Source organism: Dipodomys spectabilis, unplaced genomic scaffold (genome assembly GCF_019054845.1).
Source record: "Dipodomys spectabilis isolate Male_0828 unplaced genomic scaffold, ASM1905484v1 ptg000360l, whole genome shotgun sequence".
NCBI lineage: Eukaryota > Metazoa > Chordata > Mammalia > Rodentia > Heteromyidae > Dipodomys > Dipodomys spectabilis.
This window is the reverse complement of record NW_024871037.1, coordinates 4,514,905-4,541,394: the sequence shown is the minus strand read 5'-3', so window position 1 is coordinate 4,541,394 and position 26,490 is coordinate 4,514,905. Positions and strand designations below refer to the sequence as shown.

Genomic DNA, 26,490 nt, shown 5'->3' with positions numbered 1-26,490 from the left:
AGCTATTGGAATCAAAACACTCCAGAGAAAGAAATCTTGCAAACAAAGGCAGCTGGGCCTGTCCATTTAAAGATTTTTTTTTTTTAAATTTTTATTTTTTGTGCCATTTAAAGATTTTAACTGCTTATCTTTGAGATCTGATGTTTCAATTTTATTAACACAAGGTATTTTTTTCTAAGATGGCCATAATCTGTATTTCAGTTTTTATTAGTGATTAATAAACAGGATCTTGGCCTCTTCAGTAGCTTTTGCTGTAACTCACATAATTTGTTAATCAATAAGTGAGAATTAGAAGATGAAATCGTGCAATTCTAAATTTAAAATTTCAATAAATATCCAAATTTCCTTTCATAAACAGTTTGATAAAAGACAGAACACTCTTTAGGGCCTCATGCCTGCTCAACTGGTACTGAACCCTATCTCCTGTTTTTTCTGGTTTGTTTCCTTTTGTTTGTTTGCTAAACAAGACTATAGGTATAAACTGCCATGCACACCTTGCCTCTAATTACTTGTGTTTTTTTTTTCAAAAAAAGAAAATGGAAACTTTCAGGTTAAAATAGTAGCACTAATAAAAATAACAACAATAACATTACCAATCCCCACCATGCAAAAAGACATTTTACATAAAGTGTCTTAACCAATCAAGAGGAAGAACTTACAATGCACAAGGCTTCAAAAGAGTTCAAGCTCAGTTATCATTGACATCAAAGCCTGTTGTTTTTATACTATACTTCCTCCCAGAAAACTCATATGAAAATCAAAATGAAGTGTAAAAGATCCTGTTCCCTTTCTAAAATACTACTTACCAATCTGCTAAATCCTCCGTAAAGTATGCAAAACCCCCCTTGATAATCGGAGAGATCTACAAAGCCTTCAATGTTTCTGTAGTCGTAGGAGCACAGTACTCTGTTGGTTGCAGGATTTATTTGGTCAAAGCCTCCGGGAGTTACTTCCAAAATTACAGGTTTCCTTGTGTCACTCCAGTGATGCTTATAGCAGTTATATCTCTAGAGAGAAATATTATTATTTTTCAAAGTTCAAATGTAAGCTTACCAGAAAATAAAACCTCACTAAATGTATGCGTCAAAAAACAATCAAAAAGAAAAATCTAAACAATATAAATATGTACAGGTACTATCAAAACTGTCAAAACGTTCATCTCCATGCATGTGGGTGGGGAGGGTGCTGTTTATTTCATAAGGAATGTTCACTCTAATTGAAAACATGTTCTTTAATTAGCCAAGTTTTAAGGGTTACAGTTTGTAAAACAACTTTAAGCTACTTTTATAAAAATATAGATAGAGTATGTGGCGGGGGAGGGGGGAGAGAATCCAGCTGAGCATGATAGCATTTGTCTTTAGTCCTAGCTACTCAATGCTGAGGCAGGAACTGACTGTCAGAGCTAAGGGGTCCGGGAGCAACCTGGGCAACAAGCAACAAATGGAGCAGAAAGTTTCATTGAGGCTACTAAGCCAAATGCTGTGGTACCAATAAAAATAAACTTAAAGGAAAAATAAGGGTAACAATGCACCAGATTCGAAATAAGTATCATCTCCTACACCCAAATGCCACAATGTTTTTTTATCCATCTAGATGGATATCAATGTGTGGCCACTTACCCAACTCTAAAGGTAAAAATGGCCACTCCAGAGAACAACTCGTTTTGATACTGAGGGAAGAAATTCTCTGGTAAGTTTCAAAAAAGAGCAGGACACTCAAAGAAAGGTACACCTGTGCAACCATCCCCATCCCAACCCTGAACTCCGCAGTGACCTTCAAGGGGTCATTTCACATGAGTGACCTATAGCTCTATGCCCTGCCCAGTTCTGTAAAAAAGAATTCTGCAGGAAAACGAAAGTGCCTGCATTAAGCCAAGGGTATATTTAGAGCCTTGACTGTGAACTAAAGGACAGGTCGATGCAGGAATGGGGTTGAGAGGCAGGCCACAAAAGAGACGATGTTTTTCAAACTATGACTGCTACGTGTCTCAAACCCACTGCACAGGACTTTCTCCATTCCTCCCAGCTGATGATCAGCTGTCACAATGAGAAAGGCTAATGGGAACATGTCATTATCCTTAACAACTGTAGCAGAGGCCAAGCCTAAAGGATTTGGGGAGACACTGATTTAAAGTAGGCTAACTAGGACAGTGGAAGGCCTCGGGGCCAAATTCAACTTATATAAGAGCTGCTCGGCCAGAACAGCATTTTTTTGGCGGGGGGAGAGGGGGAAGCCTCCATTTCGGGGGAAGAAGTTTAAGTGTCATTTGCAGTTGCTCACTCCTAACATATGTGATGATACTGGTTCAACTTCTGTGGTCTGAAAAGTATTAAGTGAATGAAGCCAAGTGACCTAAAAGGAAGCTTCTGAACAAAAGCAAGTTGGCTTTTAGAAGGATGTGCTTTCCAAACGAAGGCGATACATAGGAAACCCAGCAGCCAACATAAGATAATGAAAATAAGCACACTGAATTAGGATTTGTAGAAATCTGATGGGGGCTCATCGGGAGCCACAGGCCAGCACTGTGCCATTCTGTATGCAAGAGTTTTAAACGGTTGCTGGGCAAGTGCCAATTGCTAGAGTTGAAATCAGGCAGGCCGTGGGTGAATACAAGCGGTGGAATCCTTGCAGAGAGGCTGAGAGCTGGGGACCGAAAGGAATGGTGCTGCCAGCATACTGGAATTCAATTCTTGCCTTTTGCCAGAAGCCATGGTTTTGAATGGTACTGTAAATTTAGGCATTATTTTCCACCTCTGAAAAAGGAATATCTGAGGCTGGGAAGGTGGCTCAGTAGTAGAGTGTTTGCCTTGTATGCATGAGGCTCTGGGTTTGATTCCTCGGCACCATATAAGCAGAAAAAACCAGAAATGGCACTGTGGCTCAAGTGGTAGAGCGCTAGCCTTGAGCTGAAGAGCTGAAGGACAGTGCCCAGGCCCAGAGTTCAGGCCCCACAACCGACAAAAAAAAAAAGGAATACCTGGTAATAAACGTAATAGCTCAAGAAGCTTAGCTTTGGTGCTACTGTATGGTATGGCTGCAGCCTGGGGAAGTGAAGATGCTGGGAGCAACATGATTTCCCCCGAAGTTGTCGGTGCACCATGCCAAGCTTTAGAACGGGCCAGATCGACAAGAATGCATAATAAGGCAGCTGCAGTGTGCTCAAACCTTAGAACTTTTCATACTTTGCAAATAAGAAACTTCTGTGTCGAGCAATACTGCCTGTTCCAATAAGCTTTACCATTAGTACGACACATAGTAGTATTGCTGTGTAGAGTACTGAATAAGGAGCACCTGGATTGTTATATATTTGTAATGTTCCATGGGTGTGCGTTTGTTTTTTGCTTGCTCTTTTTTTTTTTTTTTTTGGTCAGTTGCAGGGCTTGAACTCTGGGCCTGGGCGCTGTCACTCAGCTCTTCAGCTCAAGGCTAGCAGCTCTACCACTTGAGCCACAGCACCATTCCAGTTTTTCTCATGGAGTTTCCTGCCTGGGCTGGCTTTAAACCGAGATCCTCATATCTCAGCCTCCCGAGAAGCTAGGATGACAGGCATGAGCCACCGGCACCCGGCTCTTGCTTGCTCTTTTGATGTGGCTACTGAAGTTTGAACTCAAAGCCCTGCTCTTCCTGGGGACTCTACCACTAGAGCCACATCCTTAGGTCCTTTTGCTTTTGATTTGTTGTTCAGATAGTCTCATGTTTTTGCCCAGGCCAGCCTTGGTCAGCAATCTTCCTGTTCTTGCCTTCTTAGTAGTTGTGATTATAGACATCCATCACCATACCTGAGCCTACCACAAGCATCCCAGGGTTTTAATGTGTTTGACTTGATACATTTTCCCCCATTTGCCAGAATTAAGTCTTCTTCTTGACACAACAGTTTCCTGCTCAGATAGATTTCTCTCTCTATGTGACATTGGGAGCTGTCAAAATTGTATTTCCTTTTGTCTTTATCATAAAAATAACATGGAAGTTATAAGGCATGATTTCTACAGTAAAGGACAACAAATAAAAGAATGTAGTTTTAAAATGTCAAATATTTACCCTTCCTGTGATTTTTCCCTCTGAAAAATCAGTTCTAAATCTCTGAAAGAGAAAACATAACCATAGTTTGTGAAAACAGACTGGCAAGAGACCTGGTTCGCCCCCCCTGCTTACCCAAAAGAAGTAAAAATCACAATGGAGTTAACTTGGTAACTATCAAAGTTATAGGTTGGGCATATTTAATCTAAAGAATATAGAGCTTTATCCATGAACAAGGACAGATTAAACATGCAATGCTTTGTCCTGACCATGCATTTTAAAAAGCTAATAAAATCCTAAATATGAGACTTCCAGTTTTTATGTTAAAGAAAGTGAATGTCTCACAGTATCCAGTTAATGGTTAATGAGAAAACAAAAAACAAAAAAATACTGATCAAGATGCACTGTATTCATAAATGGACTTGCTAAATGGTAACTCTTGTACAACTACTTGGATGAGAATAAAAATATAATTGAAAAAATAAGCATAATGGGTATGAGATGAAAACATCACTAAGTATTTCATTAAAAAAAAAAAAGAAAGGAGATTTCGTTCAGAAACAGAACCTTTCTTACCAACGCTTCTGTAAGGAGTTCAGTTCTGTGCTCTGTAGAAAACTTTAAAGTTTCTGACTTTTTCCCAGTGCCTTTACGAAATGTGAGGTTGAACTCTGTTCCCTGTCCTTTTCCAACAGGGCTGATGCTGCAAATGTCTCCATAAGGCCACTGGTAAGAAGAAAGGGATGGTCTAGAAGGTATATCTTATAAGCAGTTCTACAATTCAAATTCCCTCAAGGTTAGTCATAAGAAACAACAAAAATCCATATTACCAACATTAATATAAAGCGTCTAAAACAGCGAAAAGAATTAAAAAAGGTCTTAGGGTTACTTGTGTCCACTAGGAAAGACAACTTGTAAGTATGCCTAAGTTAGAATATCTTTAAGTATGTTTACTTATTACCCAGGTTCAGTTAATCTTGCCTAAAAGCAAGTAATCCTAGTTCCATGACAAGCATTTTATACCAGTTACTTGAAGTATGACTAATCAATCTATGCTTGTATTAAATAACAGTACACATAAAGACAGATGGCTACAATCAATAGTAATATATCAAAAGTTACACCCTTGAAAATTTAGATGTAAACATATCCCTCTCCCCCCATATCTTTCTTTATTTTTGGTCCTGAGCACAAAGTATGATATAGAAGTACAGAAACATCTTTCACATTTGACATTTGTATCCAGAGATACTGGTTTCAGGAAATGGTGAATGGGTTCTATCCTAGCTTTTAAAATTCAGGAGGTTTTTATATACAAACTCTTAACAGCAAAAAAAAAATTTTTTTTAAACTCTTAACAGCTAAAAACATAATTACCTGATTTGTTACTTCTAAGGTATTGGGATTATATGTAGTAATTGCATGGGTTCCAATTGAAAAGACTCGTTTATACCTGTGAAGGGAGACATGTGCTTACTTTAATCTTAAAAAGTCATGTAAGAAAACATACATGATATCAAACACAAAAGGAATGTTTATTCCTACATTTTTAACATATCCCTTTATGAATACTATCTTGACCATAACCACCCCTTCTGTTATTTCATTCTCACATTTTTCATGTCCTAAAATGTTATTAGAATTAAAATCTACCTATCGTTCATTTTACTGTGAACTATTAAGATTCCTACCTAGAAAAATATGGCCCATGGATGGAACCTAGACCAAGTTCACAAGCTATCAGTTGAAGATGTACAAAGACAGTTAAAGGAAAATTTTTATGTCAATGAAAGACACTGTACACTACCCAGTCTTTCGAAATATCCTTTCAACAAAACTATGATGGGAAGGAAGGGGAAAAACTATGGTTTGCAATGGTCAGACACAGCCGTAGCCTAGCCTTCTGATATCTACTTGAGCAACTCCTTATTGCATTTAGTTGCTGCAATTCTATAGGAAGGCTACACCCCAAACACAAAATTTTCATGGCTTAAGTCCTTCACTTAAAGTAATATATCTGAACAAGAAAAGCATTTGGGGGGTGGGGGCGGGGGGAGGATGAGATGGGAAGGGGAAACAAAGGAGGAGGCTACAATGCTTGATAAGAAATGTACTCATTACCTTGCCCATGTAATTGTAACCCCTCTGTACAGTATTTTCACAATAAAAAATAAATAAATAAGAAAAGCATTTGGATTATCAGTAATCCTTTAGAAGAGGGAGGAGTTTATAAGTATAAAAGTGGACACTGAATTAGAAAAACATTTGAAGATGAAGAATTAGTACTTTAAATACAGAATATTTAAATAGGTAAAAACATTAAGATAAGAAAACATAAAAATTAAGAAAAAAATTCACCACCTAAGATGCATAAGTAAAAATAATTCTGTAATGCCATGCTGATAAATTTCAAAATTAAGCATAAAATCAACCATGACACAGAAGACTTTAAGAAAGCAACAAAGAATTACACCCTCCAAAGCACTGGGACCCAAGGATTTATCTCAACAGCTATAAAATCACAAAAGTTCAAAGGCTTAACCACTAACAGGAACCAAAACAATGCGTATATGACCCAAAACACTACGACACAACAAAATGTTTGAGAGAAGTATAAATTCACAAATTCTATCTTCTAGTCTCGCACTGGGTGTTTTACAATCCTGAAACTACAGGATTTCTTTTCTTCTGTAAAAGCTAAAAAAAATGTGCCAGGTGCTGGTGCTCACGCTTGTAAGCCTGGCTACTCAGGAGAGTCTGAGATCTGAGGATCACGGTTCGAAGCCAGCCAGGGCAGGAAAGTCCGTAAGACTCTTATCTCCAATGAACTACTCAGAAAAAGAGTCAAGTGGCGCTATGGCTCAAGCAGTATAGCGCTAGTCTTGGGCAAAAAAGCTCAGGGACAGTACCCAAACCCAGAGTTCAAGCCAATTGGAAAAAATCTGGCAAAAAAAAACAAAAACAAAAACAAAAACCAGACCACCACCACACATATACCAAAACTAATATAATGTAATGCCTGACAGGCCCCTAATGCTAACTGCTATGATATGCATGAGGATCAGTTAAGAAAATCTTTTTCTTCTACTTCTTTTTCCAATCTTCTCCGCCACATCTAAGCCCCTAAGATCCATACTTACAAAGTTTATTTTTAACTAACACATAAAAACTGTATGTATACAACTTTAAAGCTCAAGTCCAGTTAAAACGTATCCATTCCTTCAGACATTTATCATCTCTTTATTAGGAAACATTTAAACTTTTCTTGTAGCTTTTTAAAAAATTAACAGTGTGTTACCTTTAACTAGATACACTCTGCTGTATAACAACATACTAGGAAGTTTTTTGGGTGGTGGTAGGGATGGGACCCAGAGTCTGGTGCATGTGCTATGTCCCCACCCCCCAGAACTTCTTACTAAGCACAAAAAGTGATCAATCTTTCTCCATGTCCACGTGTCCCCCACTTCACGGACCTAAGGTAACCACCATTCTACTTTCAAGTTTATAAGAACAATTTTTCAAGACTCCACCTATCAGGGCTGGGGAGGTAGCTCAGTGGTAGAGCACTTGCCTTGCATGCATGAGGCCCTGGGTTCGATTCCTCAGCACCACATAAGCAAAAAGAACAAAGCCGGAAGTGGTGCTGTGGCTCAAGTGGTAGAGTGCTTGCCTTGAGCTAAAAGAGCTGAGGCCCAGAAGTTCAGACCCCACGACCGGACCCAAAAAAAAAAGACTCCACCTATCAGTAAGCTCATGCTGGGCTTATTTTGACCTTCGGTTGCATCTATGTCACTAACAACATGGTTTCGTTGTCTTGTATGCTGAGTGAGTACTGTATATATGTGCCACATTCTCCTTATGCATCCATCAGTTAATGGCCACTCAGAATGCTTCCATTTCTTAGCTACTGTGGATAAGTCTACAACAAACAAGACTGCATGTCTTTTTATTTCCTTTAGATTTTGTTTTCCCTTTGCATTTATACCCAATCGTAGGATTTCTGGATCATATAGTACTTCCGTTTTTAATTTTTGAGACCCTTCATATGGTTTTCAATAATGACTGCACTAATTTACATTCCTATCAATAGTATAAGGGTTCCCTTGTCGCTACATCTTCACTGGGACTTGTTATCATTAGGCTTTTTAATATATATATATATATATATATATATATATATGTCATTTCTTATTGATATCAGGAATTATATATCATGTAGCTTAGTTTACATTTTTCTGATTAGCGGTATTGTCCATATTTAAAGCACTTAGGTTTTTTAATAGACAAAAACTGTAACTTATCAAAATAAATATACCTCTGCATCTATTTTCTGCAGACAAAAATGCTACATCTTTAAATTTTCTAGCCTTTATGAATACTTTCTTCTTCAAAACAATTTTTTTTTTTTTTTGGTCAGTCGTGGGACTTGAACTCTGGGCCTGGGCGCTGTCTCTCAGCTCTTCAGCTCAAGGCGAGTGCTCTACCACTTGAGCTACAGCGCCACTTCCGGTTTTCTGGTGGTTTATTGGAGATAGGAGTCTCACGGTCTCTCCTGCCCGGGCTGGCTTTGAACCGGGATCCTCAGCTCTCAGCCTCCTGAGTAGCTAGGATTACAGGCGTGAGCCACCAGGGCCCCACCTTCAAAACAATTTTTATACCATGATTTTTTTTTTTTTGATGTGATCACTTTCTCCTTTTGAGAAAAGAAATTTAACATTTACCTAGATCAGAACTGCATTAGGTATTTCCTAGACTGATCCAATATTTAAATAAGAGTCTAACACTGAGCTTTTGATAATTTGGCAGTGAATAAGAAACAGTGCTTGTTGGGCACCTGTGGCTCATGCTTGTAATCCTAGCTACTCATGAGGCTGAGATCTAAGGATTACAGTTCAAAGCCAGCCAAGGTAAGGAAAGTCTGTGAGACTCTTATCTCCAATGAACCACCAGAATACCAGAAGTGGTGCTGTGGCTCAAGTGGTAGAGTGCTTGCCTTGAGCTGAATAGCTCAGGGAAAGCACCCAAGCCCCAGAGTTCAAGCCCCATGACAAAAATAAATAAATAAGCAGTCCTTTAAAAGTGTTTCCTCCAACATTCTATTACTACTTGCCTCAGACATCTGCAATGAATTTCAAAGTACTACCAGCCGGAATTTTTGTCAATTACTGTCTCAAAGTTCATCTCAAAGATCTGAATGCTTAACCAGCTTATATCAGTTAGAAATATACATGTGTCAATACAAAGAGCTACCACAAAAATATTGGGTTAACATCACAACATCCTACTCTTCTACAGTGAAAACCCATTATTGCTTAGTTTTTCTTATAACAGAAAGCATCACTTGCTTTTGATAAACACTAACAAAATAGTTCATGCTGAGTATAAAGCAATGGTTCTCAAACTCTTGAGGTCATAAGACCTGTGTGCACTACTTTTAAAGTTCGAAGTCCTCAGCTCAATGAAGGGCCCTAAAAGAGCCAAACAGATCTAATCAGAGTAGGAGGAAGCCTTTTATGTCACCCAGCCTAGGTGCCATAACATACAGCTTAAAACTTTTGGAGTATCAAGGTTGGCTGATTTTTGTTGTTCGCTACTGATAAGGGAAAGAACTAATCTTCCCTATGAACAATTCTATTCACTTCCTTCTACGGATACCATCAGGTATTCTGATACCATCAGATATTGGTCAGCACTAAGGCAAATATATATATATATCACTACAAATCTGCCAATGAAATCATTACAAATCTGTCCAAGTTCTTTCAGCTTCAAACAGTCCACACCTAATTCTTTCACCATTCACATCTTCATGGTGAATTCTTCCTCCTTTGTAGCGCACTCACCAGAGTTCCTTCAACCATCTGAAGGTAGGTTTTGGCTACTAAAACCTTTAGGATCCACACAAAATCTATGATTGTGGTTGTTCCTTTTGTTACTAAAATTTTAAAATCTCACTACTTAACTAAAATTGTATTCCATCTGGTAAGGAATTAAGGACAACTGAATTACAAATCCTCTCGAAGGCAGGAGATCACTGGTGAGCACCATTAAAGGGAGCACTGTGGCTTAGTGGTTAAGACACATTGTCTGTATCCAAATGCCACCTGGATTGCTCACCAGCTGTGTCCTCTCCCATACCTCGTCTCACAGCTCTAAGTGTGTTTCTGCATCTGAGCAGTGTGATAATACACATATCATCACATAATGTGAGTGTTAAGAAGAAACCCACATGCCTGGCCCACCGATAAGCAGCCAAAAAACATTAGCTCTTCTGGTTGCTATTGTTCTACTAGTTGAATAATGGTGGAAAAGAAGAGATCCCAAAGTCCACTACAATAAGTTTATTAATAAGAATTAGGGCTGCATGCATGAAACCCTGGGTTCCATTCCTTAGTACCACATACACAGAAGAAAAAAGCCAGAAGTGGCTCTGTGGCTCAAGTGGTAGAGCACTAGCCTTGAGCAAAACCAGCTCAGGGACAGTGCCCAGGCTCTGAGTTCAAGTTCCAGGACTGGCAAAAATTAAAAATAATTAGTGTCACAACATAAATATTCCTCCCACAGCCATGACTACTTTATAGCAAGCTCATATTTAAAACATAGAACAAAATGAATGGGCAAACCAGTCATTCATCTGGGCTGTTATCACCACAATCCTCTGGTGTGGCTACAAATCCATGTTCACCTAAGAGGTTCTACTCTGATCAAAAGTGTATTCCTGGGGCTAGGAAGGTGGCTCAGCGGTAGAGTGCTTGCCTTGCATGCATGAGGCCCTGGGTTCAATTCCTCAGTACCACATAAGCAGAAAAAGTGGCGCTGTGGCTCCAGTGGCAGAGCACTAGCCTTGAGCTGAAGAGCTGGGGGACAGCGCCCAGACTGAGTTCAGGCCCCATGACCGGCAAAAAAAAAAAAAAAAAAGGTGTATTCCTGGGCTGGGACGTAACTCAGTGGCAAAGCGCTTGCCTAGCAAGTATGATGTCCTGGGTTCGATCTTCAATACCAAAAAAGACAAGACAAAAAAAAAAGTGTATTCCTAAGGAAAGAGAAAGGAGGAAAGAGAGGACATACTCTACGAACATCTACCCTACTAAACAAGGAAGATGCTCTACTTCTCATGGAACAATTTCAGAGCCATTCTATGTACCATCGGACATTATGGGCTTCCATTCTAGAATGCAATGCTATCTCTTCCAGGTCGGAGAGCTAGTTCTTAGCGCACCGCTGCATCTAGAATGCAATGCTTCTATAAAGATGTGGTCCAGTTCGTACTTCCGCATGGAAGATGTTTAAGTTCCAGACTGCCTGAGGATTAAGGGTGAACTCCTGTGAGGTACAGAAGATGGCAGGCAGTGCCGAGAGCTGAAACACCTACCACAAGGTTATGACTGATACCTTCTCAACTCTCGTTCTATCTGTAAGAAAGCATCCAAACACACTGGCTTCACTTGCTCTAATCTCCGCTGTACATATCATTTCATAGACTGTCAATAAATATAGACTAAAAACATCATGAACACCTGTTATTGAATGCCATAGACTGATTACCATTTATCCTAAAGTGCTGTCATAAAAACTTGTTCAGAATCTAGATTGCTACTTACATTCAGAGCAAATGCCATAATTAAAGCATGCCAATATGGAAGTATTTGGAATTCCCATCTCAAGAAAATTAAGAACTTCTATTACTTTGAAATTTTCCACAGTGAATCTTCACTTCTGCTTTAACTGCAACATCTGCACCTTCCTTCCTGCCTGAAATGGCTTTCTTAGGCCAAAAAGGAAATTTTGCTTTCATGAAAGCAAAGGGTTTCTCCCTCCCCAAGGTCTAGTCCCCTTCCTTGCTCCTCTTAGACAAACATAAATTATCTGTTTGCAAGAGGAAACAAAAAGACAACTGCAAGAAAAGTTCCTTGGCCAGGCAAGGAGGCTGTACTTAGAGGGGATGGATTTACATTAGCCAACATGTGCGGAGGCCACAAAGCAAGACACAACGGAGACTTTGTCAAAGCTGAAATGGTTCAAAAGTATTTATTTACCTTTGAGGGAAACATCTGGACATCCGATATCTCTAAGTTAGGCATATGAAGAGAAAGAATGTTTTCATCTTCACTGCCATCATCAGAAACATCTTCCTGAAATGTCAGGGCTGGAAGTTGGGCTGGTTGCAGGTACTAGTAGCTCACACCTGTAATCCTAGCTGCTTACCAGACTGAGATCTGAGGACTGCAGTTTGAAACCAGTCTGGGCAGGAAAAGTCCATGAGATTCTTATCTCTAAGTAGCCACCCAAAAAAAGCTGAAAGTGGAGCTGTGGCTCAAGTTGTAGAGTGCTAGGCTTGAGCACAAAAAAGCTGGGGAATAGCACCCAGGCCCTGAGTTCAAGCCCCAAGACTGGCACACACAAAAAAAATGTTAGGACCAATTAGCACCGCGTACATGGGCACAGTATCTCTTAAAGATGATGCCTATCATGAGACTGTATCTTGAAAATGACTAGCTAGATACCCAGTGGCTCATACACATTATCCTAGCTACTTAGAAGACTGAGATCTAGAGGGTCAGGGTTTGGACCAGCCGGGGCAGAAAAGTCTAGGGGCAGAAAAGTCTAGGAGACTCATCTCCAATTAACCAGTCACGAGCAAGAAAACTTCGAAAGCATGAGGCCCTGAGTTCAAGCCTCACTACTACAAGCAAAAATAAAAAGGGAAAAGACCCAGCAAGAAATAGGGCTGGATATGTGGCTTAAGTAGAATTCCAGTCTAGCAAGCCTGAGGCCTGGAATTTCAACTCTGGTACCACCAATTAATGATAATAATAATATACATGTACAATGAAATAACCATTACTATCTGGAAAATGTAAATGCCTTCAGGAAGAAGCTAAAAGATTAAAGGTTTGAACCCTGAAAATAACAAAACACTGTTGAAAGTTAATAATATCCAAATAAGTGGAAAGACCTCGTGTGCGTGTACCAGAAAAGTTAATACTACTACAACAGCAATACTCCTCTAATTGGCCTACAGATTCAATACATTCCTTATTAAAATCCCAGCTGGTTTTTTTTTGTTGTTAAGCTACCAACTCACTAAGAAATTCCTACAGAAATAAAAGAAACTGAAAATAGTCAAAGTAATCTTGAGAAAGAACCAAGTTGTAGACTCCTGTTTCTCAATGTCAAAACAGCTCAAAGATACAGTAATCAAAGCAATATGGTACTGGCTTAAGGATAGGTGCGCATTTAGGATCACTGGAATTGAATTAAGAGCCACATTCATAGTAAAAATGATTTTGACAAGATCTCAAAACAACTCCTTTAAACAAATGATGCAGGTATAACTAGATGTCTACATACAAAGAAGTGAATGTAAATCCTTGGTTCATGCCAACATACAGAAATTATCTCAAAATTAAAGTTATAAAACTAGAAGACAATGTAGGAGTAAGTCTGTGTGCCTTTAAGATTAGATAATGGTTTCTACCATTAATGATACCACCAGAAGCACAGTGGCAAAAGAAGTAGATAGGTTAGATTTCATCAAAATTACATTTTCATACAAAATTATAATTATAAAATTACAAACTTCATTAAATATCACAAGGACAGGGAAAAGACCATTGCAACACTGAAGAAACTATTTATAAATCACACATTAAATAGGAGATTTGTATTCAGAATCAAGAATTCATGCACTTCTACAATCAAAAAAACAACAACTAATGTAAACATGAGCACAGAGGATCTGAAAGACATTCCACCAAAGAATTTATAGAACCAGCCAAGGGAACACATGGAAAGATACTCAACATCACTGGTCATTAGAGAATTGAGAGTGAAAATCACAACGAGATACTAGTTCATATCCACAATAGAAAATGGTCAGAACAGGACAGACAAACAAATGAAGAGCAATTGGAGCTTTCATACATTTGATGCTGGCAATGTAATGCCACAGAGTTATCAGATAAGCCATCAAGTATAAACCCTCCTAGGTGTGAAAATATGTATGTGCCAAAGAGAATTAGAAATGTAGATTCTTCCAAACGCTCCTACATGGACATTCATGGAGCATTACTCCCAATATTTAAAAAGCAGAAGTAATACAAATGCCTATTGATGAATGAACACACAAGACATGACACATCCATCCATCCAATGAAATACTATGTGGTAATACAATGAAGTACAGCCACATGCTACAGCATGGATGAAGCTTGAAAACACAGTGGGGAAGAAGCATTCACAGAAGGCCGTGTTCTGTAACGTTACATCTCTATGACATGTTCCAAAGTCAAATCCAGAGACAGAAAGCAGAGAGTGCCAGCCAAATGCTAGGAAGGGAAGGGCAAGAGGAAAAACTGCCACTGCTTATAGCAGCTTTTAGAGGAAGTACTTTCTGGGTGCTGAAAGTATCCTAACAGTGGTGATGTTTCATCATTACACCAATATGCTAAAAAAAAAAAAGGAATTTCATACTTAGGAAAGTATGAGGGGGCTGGGAAGGTGGCTCAGTGGTAGAGTGTTTGCCTTGCATGCCTGAGGCCCTGGGTTCAATTCCTCAGCACCACATAAGAAAAAAGCCGAAGTGGTGCTGTGGCTCAAGTGGTAGAGTGCTAGCCTTGAGCTGAAGAGCTGAGGGACAGCGCCCAGGCCCAGAGTTCAGGCCCCATGACCAGACCCAAAAAAAAAAAAAAAACAAAAAAAACATACAAAAAAGTTTCAAGCCGGGTGCTGGTGGCTCACGTCTGTAATCCTAGCTACTCAGGAGGCCGAGATCTGAGGATCACGGTTCAAAGCCAGCCCGGGCAGGAAAAGCCATCAAACTCTTATCTCCAATGAACCACCAGAAAACCAGCAGTGGCACTGTGGCTCAAGTGCTAGCCTTGAGGTGAAGAGCTGAGTGACAGCACCTAAGTCCACAGTTCAAGCCCCACCACCGAACAAAAAAAAAAAAAAAAAAAAGGAATTGTCCTAAGAGCACAGAAACAGTTCTGCTTCAAACTGTTACAAAAAAAAAAAAAAAAAAGAAGAGGAAATAAAATGATTATATTAAGCATTAGTAAGCATTAGTCACTATTCCCTAAGATGGAGTTTTTAAAGTTTCCAGATGATCACAATTACTGGCAAACTCACAAGAGGTATTACAGTAAATTGTTTTGAAAATCAGTGTATCAGTATGTAATACACATTAAAATTGCATTATGGTATGATGATCAGGGTAATCTACCACTAAACACTAAGGGTTCAAGGTGTGAGTGGTGTACCACTCACTCTAAGAGGCTGGCACATTCTGTCCCAACTAAAAATGGAGAGTTAGGAATACGAACAAACTCAAGGGAAAAAGGGTGAAAAAGTGCAGCAGCAGAGCTCGCTGGACATTGATAAAGGTGAACTATACAACCTGTGGGTGGAGATGGGAGGGAGGCACTGGGAGAGAGTGAGGGAATAGATGACACTGTATGAAAGGAAATGTACTCATTACCTGACTTATGTACATGTAACCCCTCTATACATCACCTCTATAACAACAATAAAGTAAATTTTAAAAAGAAAAAGAAAGAAAACCAAAAGCTATGCACATACATATGCCACATTTTTCCTTGTGGCTTGATTTAGAATAAGTTAGCAAACCTATTCACCAATGAATGACATACTCATTTTATCCATTACCACTCAAAAGGACCAGAACTCTAGTTCTATAGGTACATGGATGCCATTCATCAAACACACAAAGTAGATTTAGAAACCTTTATTTACTCCACTTCATCGAATCTTTACAACACTATGGGGAAGGAATCAGCATCCAACTAACAGAGGAAACAGAAGCATTTATACCATAAATAAAGTAATCGAACCCAATTTAAAATTTTTAGTATAGGTTACAAGCCTCTCTACAGTGAATAGGATACTTCTTTCAAGAGTCAAGTAGATATGAAAACGTGTTTATTGCACGCAGGCTCAAATGTGGTTAATGAAGTTGCAGACTTAACAAATCTGCCACTACTGGTTAACCTCAACACTGATAGCAACCCAAAATGGCTAACTAGTTCTTTCCTTTTAATGCCTACTTTTCACTTCTGAAAAGACTCCTTCCTATCAGGCAGCTGTGGTTCATGCCTGTAGTTCTAGCTACTCAAAAGGCTGAGAACTGAGAACTGAAGCCAACCTTGGCAGCAAAGTCCATGAGACTCTTATCTCCAATTAACCACCAAAAAGCTGGAAGTGGCACCATGACTCAAGTGATAGAGCATTCGCCTTGAGCAAAAAAGCTCAGGGACAGCACCCTAGACCCTCAGTTCAAGCCCTAGGACCAGCAACAAAAACAACAACAAAAACCTAAAACTACTCTGTTCCAGAGCAGATACGGAAATGTCAAGAGAAAAAAAAGAACAATAATTTATTCTAAGTGTAGCATTTGCACTTAAAATACACACATATGCTTTTCAGAAGGGAAGAGCTAAACAGCACTACTGGGTTACTGTGCATTATTCGGGATGCTGAAAGACAGTAGTGTTCAGATGGTAACTTGACAGAAGCAGAAAGAAATAAAGCCAACGGGAGTACTTACTTTCCCCTCCATGAATGTTTCGTTGTGTAGAAACAAGCCAAATCCTTATTTTCCCTAATTATGTTCATTTTGTGCTGAAACCTGGAAAATAAAAAGTGTGGGTCTAGTTAATACAGTGTCACAGTTGCTCAATTTTTTTTCCTGTCACACCACAAATAATTCTCATCCTCTCCCTCTCTCCCCCTCCCTCCTGTCTCTGTGTCTCTTTCTCTCACTCTCTCTTTCACACACACACACAACCTGCAAGACCATCTGTTCTCTGCCTCCTGGACATAAGCACCATTCTGTGATTGTCCCTCAATCACGTCTCTTCTTCAGCATCCTGGGCTGCCTAAGGAGCAGAACTGCTCTCAGTCAGCAGCCTCTGAGCGTGGAAAGTAGTAAGAAATGCCAGATGAAAGCATCTCCCAGCGCCCAACAACACTGAAGAACGTTTGCCAGAGACATCAAAATTAATCCTAGGTTTCTGCTGAGCCGCTTGCTGGCAAGATGGCTGTCACTGTTATGTTTCAGAAGGGTAAGTAACGATTTACAAATAATAATTTCCCCATTATGGAAGTCATGCATGCGCAGAGTAAGAAATGTAAAATATCTGCGCAGATCAATACCTTCTTATACGTCTAATCCACACTTCAGTCACACTTCCAGCCATTTTGGATTTAGCTATTTTTCAGAGAAGGTCTCAGAGTTTTTGCCCAGGGCCAATCTTAGACCAGGACCCATACACGTCTCATCCAACTGGGATCATAGACTTGCACCACCATGTCCATGTTATTTGTTGAGATGCTGTCTTGGTGAACTTTCTGACTGGACTGGCCCCCCAAATCATGATCTTCCACACCTTTGCTTCCTAGGTGGCTGGGATTATAGATGTGAGCTACTGCATCTTGCTCCTCTACATATTTTTAATAAGCCCTAAAAGTGGTTTAGATATCACTGCTTATCAACAAAATCCTCTAAGCCACCATTAATTTCCATGATCCATAGTGGCAAATCTTGTTGAATTTCTAGTATTGAGAAGCTCAAACATCAAGCAATAGCTAGAGAGAACCAAAAACCCATGTAAATTGTGGGATGAGCTCTTGGTAGTTAGCTGTGTTGTTGGGCTTTGCCATTCTGCCACTCATCACTTAAATTTCAGTCTCCTTCAAACCCGTGATGGAACCCCATTTCAAATTCTCAAGGACCTACACTGCTTACTTGGATGAGAAAAACCTCAAGTTCACAGGCCCTTTATTTCATTGAAGGCATCTCCAAATATTTCAAGTCAGCCTTACTTGTTTTCCATTCTATATCCTAATATTACATCACCAGAGCTGTCTTTGTTTTTGCCACTTCTCGGGTGGTTCTTTTAATAGAATTGTACGAGGGTTAAAAAAAAAAAAAAAAAAAACCCAATTTAGGAAGGTGTGGGAGCAAACACCTGTAGTCCCAGCTAAAGAACAGCCTAAGGCAGAAGGACCAAGAGTTTCAGGTCAGCTTTGGCTATGTAGCAAGAAGTTTTTAAGTATGTTTTAAAAGAGGTGGGAATGTAGCTCAGTGGTACAGTGCTTAGCTCGACTGCAGAAGGCTCTGGGTTCAATCCTTGGGAACACACACACACACACACAGAGTAAAATCCAGGGCAATGGGCATCTTGGCTAGAGTCCCCTTGTGCAATTCACTGTTTCTTGCTTTCTAGTAAGTGTCTTAACAGTCTTTATTACTGGCAGTAACGCTGGCATCCACTTACAATCATTTATGAATAAAATCAGGATCTAGGACAATGCATGAATCTGACACAAAATCTCAAGACTGGAAGGCCCAGTCAGGAGCTGACATCAGACTGACAACTGAACACAGCAGGACAGGCAGAGCTTCGGGCAGCCTACAGTCACCAAATGAGCAGAAGAATCCGCCCGCTCAGCAAGATTAAGTATGTGCACAAGGCTTGGGTTAGATGAAACTCAGAACACTCATATAGCCATGGATGAAAGAATACACACTCAGAAAAATAGGACAATTAGCGAATAAGAAAACTGGAATTGAACAAGGATATTCTGTTTACAGCACTTACTTTATACACTCAGCTGGAAGTGATTTTGATGAAAATGTAACCATTTGGGAGACAGAGTAAGATAACTAATTTCTCACTTGGTCTCTTAAGAATAGAATTTACTCTGCTCATAATTAGCTCTGCTCTCAAGTAAAGAATTAAAAACATGGGGCTGGGAAGGTGGCTCAGTGGTAGAGTGCTTGCCTTGCATGCACTGAGGCCCTGGGTTCGATTCCTCAGCACCACATAAGCAAAAAGAAAAAAGCTGGAAGTGGCACTGTGGTTCAAGGGGTAGAGCGCTAGCCTTGAGCTGAAGAGCTGAGGGACAGCACTCAGGTCCAGAGTTCAGGTTCGACGACTGGACCAAAAAAAAAAAAAAGAATTAAAAACATGAGCTGGTCTTGAAATGCATCAAACTGGGAAGGATTGTTGAGTAGATACAAAGATAAACACACCTGTCTTACAGCAAATATAGTTTAAATGTTAGTGTGAAAGTCTTGGAGGTAGGAGTATGTGTGCCTCCTGGAAAGTTCTTTTAACTTGGCGGTAGGTGAAATTTTTTTATATGTTTAAGGAAAACTAAGTTTGTTTTTGGCAACACTGGAGACTGAATTCAGGGCTTCTGTGCTTGCTGGGCAAGTGCTCTAACAATTAAATCACACCTCCATCTTGCTTTTGTTTTAATTAGTTTGTTGTTCAGATAGAGTCTTCTGCTTTTTGCTCCGGCTGGCCTTGGATCAGTATCTTCCTCCTGCTCGCCTTGATCTCCCAAGGAATTAGAGACATTCTCCACCACATCTGGCTTCTTTTTGAGATAGCATCTCAGTCAATTCTTGCCACAGCTGGCCTAGAACTGCAATTCTCCTATCTCCACTTCCTGAGTGACTAGGGACTACAGGCATGCACCACTAGGGAAGTACTGACTTTGCCTTGACTGGTCAAACTCTCCTGCAGTGGAAAAATGTTATTTACCTACTACACTGTGAAGCCGCATCTAAAAATATGATAGACACACTCATATGATGGGAAAAATTTATGAAGCACTTCCTTGTACAGCTACATCTCAAGAAAATACAGGAGGAAGAACTATTTCTCTGGTAAAGACTGAGAATAACATGCTGGGTGCTGGTGGCTCACACCAGTCTTCCTAGCTACTCAGGAGGCTGAGATCTGAGGATCACGGTTCAAAGCCAGCCCAGGTCAGAATGTCCGTGAGATTCTTATCTCCAACAAACCACCAGAAACCTGCAAGTGGCACTGTGGCTCAAGTGGTAGAGCGCTTACCTTGAGCTGATAAGAGTTCAGGAACAGCACCCAGGCCCTGAGTTCAAGCCTTATGACCAACCAAAAAACGTTATACTTAAACTGTTTTAAATTGGATGCACTGTATACAGGAAGCACAGGAGAACTTTAACCCTCCTTTCAGGTGGTAGCTTTGTTACTAAAGATAGTGTTTCAGTATGTAATCCAGGCTGGACTCCTGAGCTCAAACACTCCTCCTGGCTCAGTCTCCAAAGTAGGTGGGACTACAGGGGTGCACTCATGCATTCATTATAAATTTCTTTACTGGTTTACTATCTAGCAATAAACAAACTGGGGCCTGAACGCAGGCAGGCCTTCAAACCTGCTTGGTGATTTGACCACGCCTCCAGTCCAACATTTTACTAGTTAGAGATGGGAGTCTCTCAGACTTTTCCTTTTTTTTTTTTGGGAGGGGGGTCCGGTGGTGGGGCCTGAACTCTGGGCCTGGGCGCTGTCCCTCAGCTCTTCAGCTCAAGGCTAGCGCTCTACCACTTGAGCCATAGCCCCACTTCTGGCTTTTTTCTTTTTGCTTATGTGGTGCTGAGAAATCGAACTCAGGGCCTCAGGCATGCAAGGCAAGCGCTCTACCACTGAGCCACCTTCCCAGCCCTTTTCCTTTTTTTTTTTTTCTCAGACTTTTCTTGACCATGCTGGCCTCAAACCAAGATCCTGTGATCCCAGCCTCCTGAATAGCCAGAATTATACCCAAGTCATTGTTACACAGCTCACTTTTTAATTTTTGTTCTAACGTATGTGTCAAATACAGGTGGAAGTAGTATATCCTTCTAATGAACAACAAATTAATGCATGTACAATTCTTAAAATAATCATCAACTGACCACAAATTAAGGTTTCAATACACCCTGGCTTAGGCTCCTCAACTTGTTTAAGAATTTGAACTCAGCGCTAGAGAATAAGAAAACCAGTGGTAATAGCAACTTGGAGGCTGGGAAGGTGGTAGAGTGCCTACTTTGCATGTATAAGACCCAGGGTTCCATTCCTCAGCACCACATAAGCAGAAAAAGCTGGAAGCGGCACTGTGGCTGAAGTGGTTGAGCGCTAGCCTTGAGCTAAAGAGCTGAGGGAGAGCGCTCAGGCCCAGAGTTCAAGAACCATGACCGACCAAAAAAAAAAAAAAAACTTAGAACTAAAAAAAGCTTCTCCAAATAACTACCTAGAATTTACAATATTAGAGCCCTTCTACTGACTGCCAGATCAAAATGAACTTTTAACCAAGTAATGGTGGATCACACTAGTCATCCTAGCTAAGGAGGCTGAGATCTGAGGGTCATGTTTCAAAGCCAGCCAGGGCAGTAAAATCCATAAGACTCTTATTTCTAAGTAACTATGAAAAGCCAGAAGTGGAGGTATGGCTGAAGTGATAGAATGCTAGCCTTGCACAAAGAGGAGAGATAGAGAAAGGGGAGGAAGAGGAGGAACTCTAAAGTATTTCTTCTAGCTGGGTGCCACTGGTTCATCCTAGCTACTTGGGAAGCTGAGATCTGAGGATCACTGAAGCCAGCCCAGACAGGAAAGTCCATGAAATTCTCATCTCCAATGAAGCACCAGAAAACTAGAAGTGGTTCTGTAGCTCAAGTGGTAGACCGCTAGCCTTGAGCTGAAGAGCTGAGGGACATCGCCCAGGCCCAGAGTTTAAGCCCTATGACCAACAACAACAACAAAAAAATGTCCTTTATTGCCAAACATTACAGTGAACACTTGCGGCCAAAAGCTAGTAGTAGCAATCAAAATTGTGCCTCTTACTCAGGAGGCTGAGATCTGAGGATCACCGTTCAAAGCCAGCCCAGCCAGGAAAGTCTGTGAGATTCTTATCTCCAATTAACCACCAGAAAACCAGAAGTGGCTCAAGTGGTAGAACACTCACCTTGAGTTGAAGAGCTGAGGGACAGTGCCCAGGCCCAGTCCAAGTCCCATGACCGACCAAAAAACAAAAAAGGTGTCTCTGTTTTCCTGCATAGCCTCTTTTCGACTTCGCACATTTTAAGTACTTAATTTACTAATCTTTAGTACATCAGTCAGAGAAGCAATGGGAAGTACATGCAACAAAAACTACCAATTCACCTGTACAAATATAACTAATTGAGGAATGGAACCAAATTAAAACACACCTTTTTCTTTCAACTCCATAGTATCTGTTAAGAACTAGACTCAGCTACCAGCCTTTTTCCAAGAAAGTTACTATTATTACAGTTTACTAGGACAATTAGCTTCCATATATATGTGGATAAAGCTAAACTGTTGCAAATAACTCATGCTTTCTTCCCAATTCCATAAATGTTTTTCACTAATGACATGTTTATTTTGTCTACTTACTTTTTAGGTTAAGTACTTGTTTCTAACTAAACTTATTAACATTATATATGATGTTTTATTTATATATATATATAATGAACATCTTTTATTCATTATTGCTACTTTAAAAAGAAGTATCCACAGCCTCTCAGTGGACTACAAATGCTGGTATTTTCCATGAACTGGATGAACTCTAGCTTTAAGGTTCTTTACATTCCTATTTCTTAAGAAGGCTCGGATTCTTTTTTCCTCCCTAATGTGTTCTGCTTCCTGTTTTCAAAGGAGTATAAATGCAATGTTTTCCAAACAAGGACTTATGCTTCCTGAATGCATCATGATATTAATAGCCCAAATCACTTTGGACCAATAATGACTGAAATATTGTTTCACATGATATTTTAAATAAAAAATTAACAAGATTTTAATGTTACAAGCAAAATTAAATCAAACAATGAAGCAAATTTCCCAGAAACTCCAGAACTGTTGAATCCAGAATTTTCAGGATACTGAATTTCTGACCATGCAGTTTCTATAAATTCCCTTTTTGCAAATACTCACAGACTTGCAGATTACTGGTAATATACTAAAGAATCTGACCACAGTGAGCAGTTTCCTGACACCCTATGGACAGTAGGTTCAAACCTACAAATCTATGAGGTTTATAAAGTGAGGGAGAAAATACTGTTAACTGCCCCCCCACCCACCAAAAAAAAAGACAATCATTAGGAAGAGATCCTGAAGAGAGATTCTGATATTTAACCACTTTTCGAACACAAGTCACCCAAAAGGTTCAAACTAATTCTGGTGTATAAAGTCCTTCACAGAAGATGCTAAAGTGTCAATTAAGATCCTGCTTGGAGGGGGAGGAGGATACAAGGAAAAATAAAATGGGGAAAGGCAGAGAGAAAGAAGGGAGAAATCATCCCCTTGGGGGAAGACCACTTATGTTAGGTGGAGACCACTGCTATGCTAAGGGGAGATTTTATCCGTATTCTCCATCCCCCCACCCCCCCACACCTGAATCCTGCAGGAAGCAACCAATAAAAAGTTTTCCAAACAAGTGGCAAGCTGCACACCCTACAGCTGGGGGACTTTTGTCTGTTTTAAACAGATGTCACTTTCGAGTGTAGTTAAGTCTCCAACATGCCTTTAACAGCCAGCCAGCAGGTCTGTTGGGCTGTACTTCAACCAACCCCCACTCAGAGATGAAATCACCGCAGCCAAGGAAAGGCTACTGTATTAAAAAAAAAAAAAAAACTTCCTTGCAAAAAGAAGCCTGGGGGTTGGAGGGGTGGAGAAGGGCAGAATAACTCGATTTGGAGGAGAGAGAGAGAAAAAAAGAGGGAGGGGGGAAGGGAGAAAGGGGGGGAGAGAGAGGGGAGGAAGGGGCAAGGGGAGGGAGGGAAGGAGCGGGAGGGAAGGAGGGAGAGGGAGTGGGGGAGAGGGAGAGGGAGGGAGGGGGAGAGGGAGGGGGAGAGAGAGAGAGAGGGGGGCTGGAGAAGAGACGACACAGCTGTTCTTCATTTCCTAGTAAAACGAAACAAAGCTGAGCAAAGAAAAGTCAAAGTCTAAGCCGGACGCAGGGGTGGGAGGGGGAGGAGGGGAAGGAAGGCAGGAAGGATAGGCTGACCTAAGGAAACCAGAGTTGCCGGCATATCCTGGAAGGAAGGATGGGAATCCCGAGGGTGGAGCCCGCGGGAGGAACATGGGGTGGGGTGTGCGTGTGTGTGGAATGAGGAGGTGCAGAGGGGGACAGTGATGGGTTGGAAGGGAGAAAAACAACAACACCGTGAAGGAGAGAGAGCATAGCAGGGCTGGTCTGTGTGAGAGAGAGAGAGAGAGAGAGAGAGAGAGGAGAGAATGGCAGGGATGGGGGGGAGATTAGTAGGGCTGTGTGTGAGTGTCAGTGAGAGAGAGGAGAGAGAATAGCAGTGCTGTGTGAGAGAAAGTGGGAGAGAGACAGAGAGATAACCTCAGCGCTGTGTAAGCGTGCAGGGGGAGGGAATAGCAGGGCTGTGTGTGAGAGTGAGGAGATGAGCAGGGTTGTGAGTGTGTGAGAGTGAGGGAAGAGAATAGCAGGGCTGTGTGTGTCTGAGAGAAAGTGAGAGAGACAGACAGACAGAGAAATTAGCAGGGTTGTGTGTGTAAGAGAACACGAGAGTGGGAGAGACTAGCGAGGCTGTGTGTGTGTGTGAGAGACCGACCGACAGACAGACAGACAGAGAACACGAGAGTGGGAGAGACTAGCGAGGCTGTGTGTGTGTGTGTATGTGTATGTGTGACAGACTGACAGACAGACCGACAGACCGACCTCCGCAGGTGTGCACAGGGACCGTGCCCAGGTCGGCTGTCACCGGGGCCGAGGCCGGCGCCCCGGCCGCGGGGTGCACGGAGACCCCGTCCCCCTCGGCGCGGCCTAGCCGGGGTCCCCGCGCCGCCCGCCCGTCCCGGGGACCCCCCACGCCCTCGCCGCACCCCGCCCCGGCGACGCGGAGCCGGCGGCTGTTACCTTCGCGGTGGAGGCCGGAGCGGCCCCGGCCCCGAGCTCCTCCCGCCGCCGGGCCGCGGCGTCCACAAGTTTGGGGGCGGAAGGGGCGGGTGGGTGTGTGGGGAGGGGGAGGAGACGCCCCTCTCCGGCCTCCTTTATCCTTTCCCCCCCCTACCAGCCGCAAGCCTCGAAGGTTCGACCGCCACGGGTTCCCCCGCCACCCCCCTCCCCTCCGCCTCCTCCCTCAGCCTCTCAAGAGGCTCACTCTGGAGGCCGCCATCTTCACCCGGGCTCACTGCGCCTGCGTCTTCGCCGCCCCAGGCTGTCACGAGGCCACTGGGCCCGGTCAGCTGATAATAGCGCTGCTTCCGCCTTCTTGGACACGCCCCCTCCCAGTTTTGCATCGTATAATCTCTTTTCCCCGCCCTCTCTGCGCTCTCATTCGCTCCCTTCCTGGAAATACTCCAGACGGGTCCCGCCCCACTTTCCGGCCTCTTCCTGCCCCACGCACGCCCGTAGTCCCGCCTCTTAGGCAGCGCACATGCGCAGAGTTAACGGAGGGTAGTGCGCGGGCGCGCGCGCGGGCGCAAGCCACGCCCCTTCCGGTGAGCCGCGCCCACTCCCGGGCTGCTCACCTGTGGACGGACGGCCCGGCGCCCTCCATTCTGGGTTTCTCTTCCGTGACTTGAGGTAATTTTTCAGGCCCAGACTTTTTTTTTTCTTTTTCTTTTTTCAGTCTTTTTCTTTAAATACAGTTTTCGTGTCTATGAAGTGAGTGATGTGTACATTTCCTTTTTTTTTGTTTTAGACTCTTTTTAGACCCCCTTTCCTTCACTTTTCCTCAGTTTCCCTCCTTCCCGTCCCACACTGCCCACAAGTGGTCATTTATTTTCATAGTGTCCACCCTTCTCCTCCTCACCCCCCCAGTCTGGAAGCCGAGGGAAAAACCCAGACAGGTTTGTACTGGACAAGGTTAATCCTGCTCACGTGTCTTAGGGTTGAACTTAATACACGTCATCCTTCAAAACTCTTCTGAGCTAGGGAAATCACCCTCCTCTGACAGATAGACTTCAGGGCCCCAGCCTGGAAGTAACCTGGTGTTTGAAACTCCAGTCCTTGGACTCCAGAACTGGGGGTTTGGAGGTCAGCAACCTGAAACTATGGGGGGGGGGGGGGGGTTGAACAAGAGACACTTAGAGCACAAACTTTATTTAAAAAAAAATTTTTTTTAATGTGGGAAAAAAGTTCAGCTGGGGAGGATGGGTTATTTGTTGGCAAAGGAAGGAAAGGTCAGTCTCCTCTTCCAAGACCTGAGATGTGAATCCCACCATTTAAAAACACATGCACATATAGGGCTGGGAAGATGGCTCAGTGGTAGAGTGCTTGCCTAGCATACACAAAACCCTGGGTTCGATTCCTCAGTACCACGTAAACAGAAAAAGCCAGAAGTGGTGCTATGGCTCAAGTAGTAGAGTGCTAGCCTTGAGCAAAAAGAAGCTCAAAGACCGTGTCCAGGCCCTGAGTTCAAGCCCCAGCACTGGCAAACAATTAGATATATGTATGTATGTATGTATATATATAGGTGGTTCACACCTGTAATTCCATTATTGAGGTAGGAGGATAGAGAGTTCAAAGCTAGCCTGGGCTACCTAAAAAGATCCTTTCTTTAAAAAAAGGAAAAAAAATCTATAAAAACTTTTAAGCAATACCTTTTTGGCTAGATTATTTTTATGACAGTGAAAGGTCTCTGAAAAGGAGTTTTCTATTGTT

At 41.7% G+C, this 26,490-nt stretch overlaps 1 protein-coding gene across 2 annotated transcripts in view; it reads right to left on the bottom strand.

Annotated features, from left to right (window-relative positions):
- Dnajc13 (DnaJ heat shock protein family (Hsp40) member C13) overlaps positions 1–25,006 on the bottom strand; it is an 89,646-nt gene extending 64,640 nt beyond the window's left edge. Inside the window, exons 1-6 of one of the 2 annotated variants that reach the window (XM_042665875.1) lie at positions 24,986–25,006; positions 16,583–16,663; positions 5,395–5,470; positions 4,594–4,743; positions 4,039–4,080; positions 807–1,007 (exon numbers count right to left, since the gene is read on the bottom strand). In XM_042665875.1, coding sequence (XP_042521809.1) covers positions 807–1,007; positions 4,039–4,080; positions 4,594–4,743; positions 5,395–5,470; positions 16,583–16,650 — 537 coding nt within the window. In that variant the 5' untranslated portion in view covers positions 16,651–16,663; positions 24,986–25,006. Of the gene's footprint in view, positions 1–806; positions 1,008–4,038; positions 4,081–4,593; positions 4,744–5,394; positions 5,471–16,582; positions 16,664–24,741; positions 24,839–24,985 lie in introns of those variants that run through there. The other variant, XM_042665874.1, reaches the window with a different exon arrangement.
- Between the last annotated feature and the right edge of the window lie 1,484 nt (positions 25,007–26,490).